Below are 12,448 nucleotides of genomic sequence, written 5' to 3' on the forward strand. Positions count from 1 at the left end.
AACAGCTCCCAAAACAAGAGCTGAGGTTTCCCTTAGGATCTGTGGATTTGTACCTGTCATAGTTATTTATCTCCTCTTCGTTGCCATTGAGGGCTGCTTCACACATTCTTTGTATCTTCAAGTTCAATTCTTCGTTTCTCCTTTGCAGATCCACTATCACTGAGTTCAGGAAGTCGATCTGGGAGAGCCAAGGACAAGGACAGTCAGAGGGGCAGGGCGTGGCACCGCCCCCAGCCCCGGGGTTACCAAGGAACACTTGGCAAATGAACAGGGGAGGAAAGAAGTGGAACCAACCTCGCCCTGGTGGGAGGAAGGGTTGCCATCAGCAGGTGAATTCAGGCAAGCAGAAAACCAGAAAAAGATTGGTGGTTAGCATTTACTTGTGACAGTTCTGGTGGCTGCACAACTGGGAAGGGCATTTTTTAATCACTGTGGCTGACATTTGTGATCTAACAAAGGTTTCACCAGGAGCAGAAGGTGATTCTAATTCTAACCATATTTTCTAGGCATTTTTTGGCAGAGGCCCCTGTGAAGCAGCACTTCACGAGGTCACTGTGACTCTCCTACTGTGAATCACCTCCTCCTGTGCCAGCTGAGCCCCTTCCTTCTGCATTGCTGCCAATGCTTGTTCTGAGTCCAGTTCTGCAGTTGGGAAGAACTACAGAGCTTAGAGGTACCCAGGAGCTCAGGGAGCTCATTTCTCCAAGATGGCAAACACCAGCTTCAGGTGGGCCACAGCTTTTCCTCACACACATCCAAGAAACCTTTGGAAAGGCCAAGGAGCAGTGAGGGCTCTGCTGGGCTGCACCTCTGACAGGCTGCAGGACACAGCCTGCCACCCTCATTTCCTGCTTGTTTCCTCACATCCCCATGATCTGAACTGTTCCTCCAGTATCACTCATCACTTGATTCTTAGTATTAACTGTCAGTGACATTTCCCTTCAGAAACTGAGGGACTACAAAATAAATCTGCCTGTTAAAATCCTGACTGACAAACCCCGGTAAGGATTGTCTTTGGAATATTCCCCTCTCCAGCCCCACTGCTGGTTTAGCATGCTCATGTGCACACCCCATACCTGCTTCTCTCTTGCAATTTCCTCCTGAAGCAGAGTAGCAGCATCACCTTCAAAGGAAAAAAACAAACAAGGTGCAGTGTGATTCGTGCCATGGCTCAGTCAGAAATAACGTCTCAGGCTCTGAGGGCAGGGACACTGGAGTGGCTCTCGCTTTACCTGAGGGGCTCACTACAGTTAAAGGCTGCTCGTTGTTTTCCTTGAGTTTTTGCTCCAAGTTCTTCACCTTTTCCTCAAGTTTCAGTTTGTCAGACTCCAGTGACTTCACCACTGACTGCAGGGTTTTTGCAGAAGCGTTTTCTCCGCGGAGCACCGTGATCTGGAAGAGTTGTCAGACAACACTTGGACCTTCCGGCACCAAGCCCGAGCACCAAGGCCAGGGCCCTTGCAGCAAGGGCTGAAGAGCCACCAAAACCACGTGCCAGGAGTCACCTGGCTCAGCACAGGCACACAGAGATTTGATGCTAAGGTTTAACTATGCCACGTGAAAGAAAAATGATCAGCCAGCTCTTCAGGAGCCAGCACACAAAGCCTCTGGCTGCAACAATTGAAATCAGGAATCTTCCATTCCTCATTTACCTCATGTCTGAGTTTTTCCAGTTCCTCATCTTTTTGTGTGATCAAGGCACTAGTAACATTGATGGATTTCTGTAAAGATGCTCTCTCTTCATCAATTTCTTTTTTTAAAGTCGATTCTCTAAAAGAAAACCAAGTAAAACCAGAAGTCATCTAATGAATGGGTAACTGTAGTGGCCTAAAGTAGTTTCATTTAATTTTTCAAGTATTAAACTACTTAAGAAGTGGTTCTTAAAAAAAAAAAAAAATTACCATTTACTACTTGGCTAAGGTTTTATATATGTACAAATATTTCAGGTGTTACAACTGTGGAAACAAAGCAAAAACTTTACCTAGGTAGTACATGCCAGAATCTGCATAGCACCGTATCCATTTGAATTTAAAGGAGCAAGTTAAAAGACTGGGGAGATACAGGATAAACAAACATGTTGCACAATGTTCCACAAAACCTAACTTGAGAGTTTTGTTACTTCTTGAAAATTACTAACAAGCAACAAAACAGGCATGCAAAGCTCATCGTACAAGTTGTCATGCAAAGCATGGATGAGGCTGGAAATATCAGCTGGTCCTCACTAATTTCAGTGACATCATCATTTCCTGCACATGGAGACACCTCATGGGATTTGTTTTACTTCGTGGGAGAAGGATTAAAAAGAAATCCTCCAAAGCAGGCACAGCTCCCTTCTGTGTACATATGTCCAGCTTTCCCAGTATTTTCTGTGGCTCTAACAGAGTACAGCTTCTGCCTTGAGGCACCAATGCTGCGACACCCTCACACTGGTGCAAGCTGATCTTCCTGACAGGTCACAGAACACACACAGTGAGTAACTGTCCTCTGATGGGAGGAGCACTGCTATGCTAAATTTCCTGACAAGCTGAAAGATTTTGGTTAAAAAGGAAAACAACAAAAAAGTGACTTCAAACCATTTCCTTTTCTCCAGGAGGAACTGGCTCTTCAGTGCAGGCAGCAGCACTGCTGTCAGCTCTGAGCTCCTGCAGGGATTCTGAACGGCACTACAGTGCCCAGCACTGCTGAGGGACCAGGAGCAGAGCCCATCCACGTGGGAGGATGCTCAGGGGACAGCCACGGAGCTCAAATGGAAAAGTTTCCACCTCTGTGGTATCTACAGTTAGTGAGAGCCACGATACCCAGACCATGAGACACAGGAATCTCACCCACTCGAGATAAACTCAACAATGAGAGCACAATCAAGGCAATTCTTTCATTGTTCAGATTGTACTCGGGAATGGAAGCAGCAAGTGGAGAATCTGGGGTTTGGAAAAGCTGAGGCAGCTACTAAACGGGAACCAAAATTTGATCGGGTTTTGGTGTATTTTTACAATGAGAGAATCAACAGAAGTGGAAACACAACAACTTGCAGACTGTGTGATCTTGCCTTCAAATACAAGTTCTGTCTCAGAAGTTCTCGCCCAAAAGGGCGCTGGCATGGAAAGAGCCCCTGGCCCACCCCGAGTCAGCAAAGCACTCAAAGCTGCGGCGCCACCTCCGCGTTCCCCCGCGGCATTCCCAACGCTCTGTCCCGTGGCTTTCAGTGCTCTGCTGCACGATCAAAGGCACGTGATGGTGAGGGGAGGGATGTGCCACCAGTGCATGGGGGGCTGCTGACAGAGCAGAGCTGCAAATCCAGGATTTGCTGGGGAGTAAACCCTGGGCACATCTGGGAATCACATCTGGAAGCTGCTGCTCACAAGCTCTGCTGCACCCGAGACTTCTCCTGAGCGTTCCCGTGCTGTGCACGCAGCTGGGGAAGGGCAGACGGGAGCCCCAGTGACTCAGCCCATGCTCGAGAGCTTGTGATTCAGCCAATGTTTCCACTTGGTCGGATCTTCACGGGGAGATCAGGACCAAACAGATGCTTTGGGCACAAATGTGGTTAATTCGCCATTTGTCGGGCTCGGCTTCAACCAGCACAACGCTGAGGTGGTTGCAAAAGGCAAACAGGTCGTAAGGATAGAAATAAAATATTTACAGACTCAATACAGGAGCCTCGAATGCTAAAACACAAGGGGAGAGAAAGGAGAGAAGAAAAGAGGAGAGAAAACAAGAGGGGAAGAAGGTCCCTGTGCTGGAGCTTTGGGTTTTCTTTCCCTGGACAGTCTCTCCAGGAGCTGCTCCAGGGGGGACCCAAAAATGCTGCAACTGGAGAAGCTACAACCAAGGAAGGTGCTGATCCCTGCGCGTGGATCACAGGTCACTGCCAGGCAGAGTCCTGGCTGCTGCTGGAAGTGGACGATGCCGGGAGCATCGTGTGCAGTGGGGGTCACACACGGTGAACTTCAGAGCAGGTGCTCAATGGGAAATAACTGCACTGGGACAGCTTGCAAGGAAAATCTTCTGGAAATTATTCATTTTATTTGGAAAAAAAAATAATTGGTTTGGTGAACTTAAACTTTTTTTCCTGCCAATTCAAGTTCAAAACATCTGCTTACCAGCAGGGGGGAAATCAAAACAATAAAAATGACTTTTTCATTTAGATGCCATTTTAAAACTTCACTTTCTCGAGAAGCTTAAACCATGTTCTGAGCAGTGTGTGGAAGTTGTGGGAGAGAAAGGGGTTTGTTTTGGTTTAACATTAGGGAAAAAAAATCACCCAGATTCTTCCCTTACTACAAAAATAAGAAATTCTAAGAATGAAGCAAATACCTTAAAGTGCTACTGGGTAAGCTTTAAAAATGCAAGATAACAAGAACCACATGTTAGAAACATGGAGTACAAATGCAAAATACTGTAAGGAAGAACAATATTTGCACCAAGGGCCTTTTCTGTTTTGGTAAAAAATATATAGACTTTTTTTTTTTTCATTATGAATATATATATATATATATAGAGCTGAGTGTTTTACAAAACAAAAGCAAGACACCAAGGGACAAAGGCAGCCAAAATATGTACAACAACTTTACTAAAAAAAAAAAAAAAATAAATTATTTATTGTAACGTGGATAGACTTTCTTGAGTCTTACCATTAAAGACACACAGATATAGCAAGGGAAGCAAGGGCAGGAAAGGGAAGAGAGAGGAATGAAATGAGAATCGATAAACAGCGAAGCTCAAAGACAGTCAGACAGCAACCCACACTGAACCCAACGAGCTGAGCCACACAGAACCCCCATGAGCCATCAACACCAAACTCCTGGCACTGCCAGGATTATTTCCTACAAGGGGATGCTACAGCAGAGGGCTGGAAGGAAGGTGAGAAAACCACCGCTAGAGATTTGACCTAATTGAAGTGCAAAGATGGCTCTTGTTCAACAGCTCGAATTCTTAAGGCAAAAGGAAGAAATTATCATCTTCCCATCACCAAATTCTGTGGAATTTGGGAATTCAGAGGCTTTTTTTCATTATTTTTGCTTAATTACTCTTTATTCAGCCAGACCTTTTTCATTAGCACTGATGCCACATGTTGACGTGTTCTGAGCCCCAGTGCCTGCGGTTTGTCTCAGCCAGGCTTTTCCTATTCCTGTTCCTCATTTTCCCCTGTTCCTGTTGCTCATTTTCCTCTCCTACTGCAGTTTATTCAACACTGCTGAGCAATGTCATTAAGCCAGTCACAAACTGGGGCATCTCGGTGTAACTGACTGAAGGTAAAGTCATGGTAAAATTCACTTCACTGATTTCATAATTGTCTGAATTATTGCAGGCAGCTCACCCAGAGTAAAACAGGAGAAGGAAGACAGAGCCACACACCTTCCTCTGTAGAACTTACAAAGAGTTTTTCTTTGAAAATGTTCCCTGTGAAACAGAACTGCTGGGAAGTATTGAGTGACTTGGTCCCCACTGCCTCCTTTCTTTCCTCAAGTGACTTCCAGGAGTTACGCTACTGAAAACACATTTTCAAACACGTTCAGGAACGGGCTGGTGATGCAGCTCATGAGGCTGGTTAAAGCTGGAGGTTCAGCTGATTCAACTCTGACATTTTTTGGGGAAGCAGTGGCTTGGGAAACACCCCATGTGCCTGCTGGCCTTTGGAACAGCAGGAGATAGGACAGCCCCCTCCCAGAGAAGTGCCAGGGAGTGAGGAAGGGAACAGGGATAACACTGAGTGGCCAAGGATGTGCACAAACACCCAAAAGCCACTCACTGTTCTTTGCTGTGACCATTGTAAATCCAGGAAATCCAGCAGGGGTTGCCTTGTTTTTCCTGGAACAGCCGAGGTGTCGTGGGGAGCTGTGTTGTTCTCTAAGGATTTATGTAACTGCTTTTGGAAAGCCCCCGTTTCCCTCAAGGCACAGGGGCCAATCAGCCTCCCATGCACACACTCGAATCTGTGACCTGGGACCTCTCCCTGAGCAGCAGCTTACAAAGGGATGCCCCAGTCACCCAGGACAAATCTGGCATTTAAAAGCAGTGCTGAATGAACTGCAATAACCCACAAGGAACTGGACAGTCCAAACCCACCAGAGCAGCAAGTGCTTTTGCACAAATTACTTTTAACAAAGTAACTTCTCTTTCCTTTTCCTCTCATAACCCTCCCTCAGCATCACGGTATTGTCCATTGTTTTTCAAGAGCTCACCAGGTCAGATCTGTGCACACACTTTTTATCAGACTTGAGGGACAATCCAACATTCCAGAGCAGACTAAAACCAAACATTCAACTGCTCGCTGCAAATCAGAATTACCACAGCGTGGGAGGTGTGGAACTAAAGGAAACGTGGACGGTTCCATCTCTAATCCAACGAGTGCAACAACTCAGCACTTTTAACCGTGACACAACAGAAAAGAACAGCTCTTAGCAGTGTTTTTGTGTTCCATTTCTGCAGGACTGTGGGGTTAAACACTCATCAGCAGGAACAACTTACCTCTTTTTCATCTCTAATAACTGGTTATTGAGTACTGATCTCTCCTCTTCCAGCTAAAACAACACAAGTACAGACAGACTCCAGTTAATACATTACAGATTGTTTCCTCAATGTAAGATATCAGAGCATCATTACCATAAAATAAAGGTGGGAGAGGCTGCAGAGCCCCCAGACCCTCGAAGCAGCAGATTTTCTACTGGCACAGCACAGGCACGCAAACACAAACTGTTCAGTGACCAAATCATCAGCTAGAGAGCTGGGGGTGCTTTACGAGCATTTCCATGTCCTGTGCACACAGCAGAGGTGTGAGACCAGTGTTAAAGGACGTTTCCAGACCCCTCCCACAGAACCCTGGCTGTTACTTTTTGCCCAGCACTGGGGAATTGCTGGGTTTGCTGTGCTGGATCATTGTACCACTGATCCGTATTTGTTACTGCCCCGTAATTCAGAGATGAATTATTGATCCCAAAGCTGTTGGCTTGGTGTTTTTTACCACATCCTGATCCTGTAACTTGGTGAGGCCACTCTTAAGCCGTTAAAACCTGCAAAGCCTTCAACTGAAATGATTCTTGTTGGTTCTTGGGTCTAAACTGGATTAGGAAATAAAAAGCGACAAAACTGCAAAAGTCCAACACAGAAACACTTGGGGCAACTGATCTTCTCAAAAGGTTAAGGAAACAAGTATTTTTCAGGCAAATTAATTATTTTTCGCCCTCTCCTCCCTCCTTCTTATTCAACGGCCAAAGCCAGCAATTACTGCTGTGAGAACTGTCTGTACCAGGACTCCCCGAGCACAGGCTCCAGTGGGATTTCACAAGCTGCCAGGGTTCATCCACAAGGTCAGGAACAGATACATTTCTAACAGCAACCTCAGAGCCCTGACAACAGCTCCTGCCCCTGACAGAGGGAATTCTTTCAGCACTCTGCAGATCCTGAGCTTTGGCACAGAAGGTGTTAAACAAGTTTCCTGGAGCAGGCAGGGTGTCTGCCAGCCCCCAGCTCTCAGCTAAATGCAGCTCACTCAGAGCAGCCATCTCCTCCACATTTCCCGACAAGTTACCTTCTCCTTCCCTGTGCTGCAGGGCTGTTAAAGCTTCCAGGTTTGGGATTTACCAGGATTGTTTCACTGGCTTTAATCAGACAGCTTTATTGGTAAGAAAAACAGATACTAGAAGGGTGTAGAGAGACTGCTATAAATAATTCTTAGAGCAAATCAGGATGTGTCTCCCAAGGCAAGTGAGGAGAGCAGAGCAGCCAAGGCACTACAGGGGTATGGGCAGGTCAAACCCAGTCAAAAACCAGTTCCACCAGCAGCACCAGAGCACCCCCTGATTCCCAGTTTCTGACTTGCTTCCTGCCCAGAGGCAGCCCGTGTGAACTCCTGACATCTGTGCAGGCTGCTGACAGAAAGGGAGAAATACGACAAGCCTGAGAAATGTGACTCCCAGGGAGCTGCAGCTCCGGCCGCGTCTCCAGACCCTGGATCTGACATCGGGCTCCCAGGCCCTTCTCCTCCTGCAGATCTGCAGAGTGAGGGGACTCATCTCCTGCCCACCACACACCCCAGCTGGTTTTTTGGATTCCTTGTCCTCTGCCAGCACTATCACACACAGCGCCCTCGGAGCAGACCTTGCACACCGTTAATAAAAGATGGGCCAGTGGAGCTGCTGGGTATTTCCACACCTTCTCCAATGAACTTCGAATGCCTGAGCAGGTCAGAGACTCCCAAAATACCACAGCAAATAATCTGAAGCCAGGAAAGTTCCCTGAGCTCAGTATCTATCTGAATGTGACTCTTTAACTAATTACAATCAGCTAATTATTAACGGATCAATACAGAAAAGCTCCCTCAGCATCTTTGGCGTGAGACACTTTAACCTTTACATGCCCAGATAAATCATTCATGAAACAGGATTCATTAATTTTGCAAAGTGTGTCACAAGCAGATTCTCTAACCCAACTGACAACACACTCCTTAGAATTTATGTGGTTACCACAGCAACAGCTCCAAATCCCAATCCCTTGTCTGCCCCTTCCCGATGCATTTCACAGGTACCTGCACAGACCCTCTGCAGCCTGAGCTCTGCCTGGGTTCTGCTTCCTACCCGCTGCCCAGGTTTTTGGGAGCACAACGTGCAGCTCCCGGGCAATCCTGCTGTGGGAAACCCTTCACTCCTCCAAAATCTACGGGAGGATTCTTCATGGTGCCATTCTTCCTGCTTCCCACAGAGAGCCCAAAGCCTGCGGCCACTGGTGCCTGAGCACGGTGTGCCGGGAGAGGGGAGGGGCTGGGACACCTGGGGTACCAAAGGCCTCTCCCAGGTTTTTGGGAGGCCGAGCTGTTCACCAGATCTCACAGGAACTGCAACAGGCAGCATAACACAAAGGGCTGAAGAAGGCAAACGGGCTGTGTATCCAAGCTCCAGCAGATCCTCCAGATCCTTGCTCTTGGAGCCATCTACTCACGGGCAGGACAGGCTGACACTACTGCAGTTTGTGAGGTGATGGATTCATCCCTGTGCTTCCCACATTCCAGCTGTCTGTCCTGGCAGGGAGAGAGGGATCCCTGCTGACAGATCCACAGCCAGCAGGATGCACACAGCAGGATTCCTTCCCGAGGTCAGCTGCAAACAGGGGAGGCCACAGACCGAGTGCGGTGACCGCGGCCGGCCATGGCTCGGGGGCTGCAGGGTCCCTTCCCTCGGGGCCTGGCCTGGTGACAAACTGCAGGAAGCTTTGACCGATGCTGCCAAACCTTTCTGAAGTTACAACTCTCCCTGAAAATAACAGGTTTCCTCAAGGACTCTGCAATAATTTAGGAAACCCTGTGGGAGTGGGGAGCAGCTCCCACCGGCTGTTTGGGATGTGCTCTCCCCACTCTGCTCCTCAGATGGGGAATGAGTCAGTGCTGAGCCCACACGTCTGGGACTCTGCTGTCACCTCCCAAGGCTCTTGAGGATCAAGGAGCCTGAGCATTACTCCTGCCAGCAGCTCAAAGGATTTACAAACTGCCCAGGGCTGTAGTCAGCCATCTTCACGACTTCCAAACAGGACCCTTGGGGGAAAATCAGCCTCTTGGCTTTCAAAGTATTATTCAGCCTGTTGCAGGGTGGAAGAGTCTGTGCCCTGTGACAGGAACAGGAACCCCTCCCTGCACAGGTGCTCTCTCAGAAAGGCAGGACACAAACCTCAGTCTCCTACGTTCCTGCTTTTGGATCTTTTGGATAAGATCTTCCAAAGATCCCTTCACAGTGTGCCTGTCACTGGAACTGCTCCACAAGAACTAAATCCATCACATTAGGAGCTGTAAATCTATTTTATATTTTGGCAAGTACCACTGACACAAGCTGAGTAACTTGCCCGTTTTAGGATTCCAACGACATGTTGAGCTGTAATAGTAAAAAATAAAAAACTAAAGTACCACCAGAAGAACACCTTGCAGGGGTTCTGTTCCCCAGGACCCACTGCCTGGCTGCAGCACAGAGAGAAGTTTGAGCAGACACATGCACAGCACAAGTCCAACCAAGCAGTTTTACACAGCATTCTGAAACACCTCCTAAATCCTCTTTCTTTGCAGCAGGGAGAGCAGGAATAAGAATTAAAAAGCTTCATTTCCTTAGCACTGGTGGATGGACATTTCCACAGCTGTGTAACAAAATCACTCCCGACAGAAATAGCAACTCTCTGTTAATACGCTCGGCTAAAGCACGCTTCATTTATGCTCATTCCCAAGCCTTCCCGAGTATCCTTCCCGGGTTACGTAACCTCCTGTCAGCCTGCACTTCCAACCTCCCCGTGCAGGTGGCTTCCAATTTTATTTCGGAGCCTTCCCGGCCCCGCTGATCCTCCCCGGGGCAGCCCCGGCCGCGCCTCCGCCCGCCCGCCGCGGCCGCTCTACCTTGTGCTGGCTCGAGACCTGGTCCCTGCTCCTGCCCAGCTCCTCGGCCAGTTTCACGTTCTCCTCCTGCAGAGCCTCGAGCTGCTGGGACTTGTGAGCCGCTGCCAGCTTGAGCGCTTCGCTGCGAGCACACAGAGAGCATCGTTACCATAGGAACGGGAGAGGCGAGGGAAAACCGGGGGAGAGAGGCGGCTTCGCAGCTTGGAAAAATACATCGGCATCACGTGGCCGAGGGATGGGGAAGAGCGGTGACAATGCCGGGGACACGGGGACGCGGCCGCACCGAAATTCCCCAGCCGGCGCCTCGGGAATTGCCGCGGGCAGCGCGGCCGGGGCTCGGAGACGCGGCGCGGGAGGTTTGCAGCGCTCGCACAAGGGAACTCGGCAGCCAGAGGTAAAACAGAATTGCTTAAAAACAAAAAAAAAAACCAAAAAAAACCCCAAAACCCCAAAAAAAACTTGGGGGGAAAAAAAATGGCAACAGGAAAAAATCCAGCGTAGAGCTGCACTTATTTAACTGCTCCCTACCAGGTCTGTCATCCAAAAGTGCAGGATCACAGGGAGCAAAACCTCATCTATTCCATTATTTTAATAGACACAAAGCTGCAAATGAGACAAAATCAACGCTGAAGAAAAAAAGGTTTTGCAGCTTTCATCAGCCTGTGTTGCTACTAATGAGTATAGTTTCCTTAAAATACATTTATTTGTAACAATTTTTTTTAAATATTTAGCATGCTGGCTGTAACATGAATGACCAACAGAAAACATTTAAGATTTGACATCTTTCAAAAAGCACAAAAGATACCCTTAATTTTACTCAATAGTAATTTTTATTACTCTTCTGTTTTTAGAAAAAGGAGACGCAGTACTCCTGTGTGCCAGTACTACAGACTCCAACCCTGACTGGAATATTAAAAATACTTTTATAACTGTGGGAAGTAGAGGAACCCTTAAGTCAGAAACTTATTCAAGCACTTCAGAATACAAGGATCTGTTGTCTCTTACTGGGCACATTTAGACAAAAATCTGGTTTTAGTTCAGCATCTCACGGGACTCTGATTTTTCAGCCATTTCTTCTACCTGGTCTCACCTTGGCAAATTCCCACCCTGATCCCTCTGGACTGGAGCAAACTGCTCCAACCTCTCACAGTGACTTTCCTCCTGCTGAGCAGGAACACATTTCTAACCCTGCTTCCTTGCTGAGGTGCAGCACTAACCCTCCTCCTCTTTCTTCTGCCATTAAGGCACAGATTATTCAGGGTGTTAAAAAACCCCCCACGCCCAATAGCGGGGTCAGTGTGCCTGAAATGCTCCTGTGTTTGCGGCAAGGAATTCCCAAGGGACGGCTCTGGGAGCACCCAGAGGCACTGCAGCTTTCCCAGAGGACACCCTGCCCCTGTCACATCCCCCTGCTCCAGAGGCACCACACTCCCTCTGCTCTCCTCACCCAGCTCACCCTGAGCTGTGCCCTCTACCCACACCCTGCTGCTCAGGAATCCCTGCCACCAAGCTAATTCTTCCTGTAATTAAAACAGGGCAACACACAAAACAACCAGCAAAGATCAATTAAAAACCAGACAAGCTTCCCTTTCCCCCCAGGGTCTCAGCTCTGCTGATCAGAGACCACATTCCGTTTAAGAAATAACAGAATTAGGCCCCTCAGAGTGATCAGGGTCCTGAGAACACCTTGTGGTGCTGGAGATTTTCAAGGCAGCTTCTCCTATAAACATTTCCTGCCTGGTGAATTACAGCCCAGCATCTGCTGCCTTTCCACAATATCAGAGTCTCCCTTGCTGTTCCAGCACCAGAACAACCAGCAGCTGTTTACTCTGGCATTTCCCAGGAGCACCGAGGCGGGAATTGCTCATGGAAAGAAGTCCTGCCTTTCTCCAAGGGGTCTGTGCAAGGTTTTCCAAAGCCACCAGCACAAGCTGCCAGTCTCAGGCAGACACTGAACTCTGTGAGCTGCTGGCCCCTGCGCCCTGGCGTCACCTCGGAGCTGTCACAGAACGACAAATGGAACTACAATAACAGTGATTAGTCAAAGCTGCTCTGAAGCTGTCAGTGAGATTCCAGCTCTCA

The 12,448-nt window shown here is 48.1% G+C and overlaps 1 protein-coding gene across 3 annotated transcripts in view; it reads right to left on the reverse strand.

Moving 5' to 3' along the window:
* The window catches only part of CLIP1 (CAP-Gly domain containing linker protein 1), a 50,792-nt gene that overhangs the window by 1,515 nt on the left and 36,829 nt on the right, over positions 1 to 12,448 (reverse strand). The window contains exons 21-28 of one of the 3 annotated variants that reach the window (XM_040080758.2): positions 10,367 to 10,487; positions 6,469 to 6,521; positions 4,315 to 4,335; positions 1,653 to 1,770; positions 1,233 to 1,392; positions 1,077 to 1,123; positions 295 to 300; positions 54 to 178 (exon numbers count right to left, since the gene is read on the reverse strand). In XM_040080758.2, the coding sequence (XP_039936692.1) occupies positions 54 to 178; positions 295 to 300; positions 1,077 to 1,123; positions 1,233 to 1,392; positions 1,653 to 1,770; positions 4,315 to 4,335; positions 6,469 to 6,521; positions 10,367 to 10,487 (651 nt within the window). The other 2 variants (XM_058422828.1, XM_058422829.1) reach the window with 2 other exon arrangements.

Source organism: Hirundo rustica, chromosome 17 (assembly GCF_015227805.2).
Source record: "Hirundo rustica isolate bHirRus1 chromosome 17, bHirRus1.pri.v3, whole genome shotgun sequence".
In the NCBI taxonomy this organism is placed as follows: Eukaryota; Metazoa; Chordata; class Aves; order Passeriformes; family Hirundinidae; genus Hirundo; species Hirundo rustica.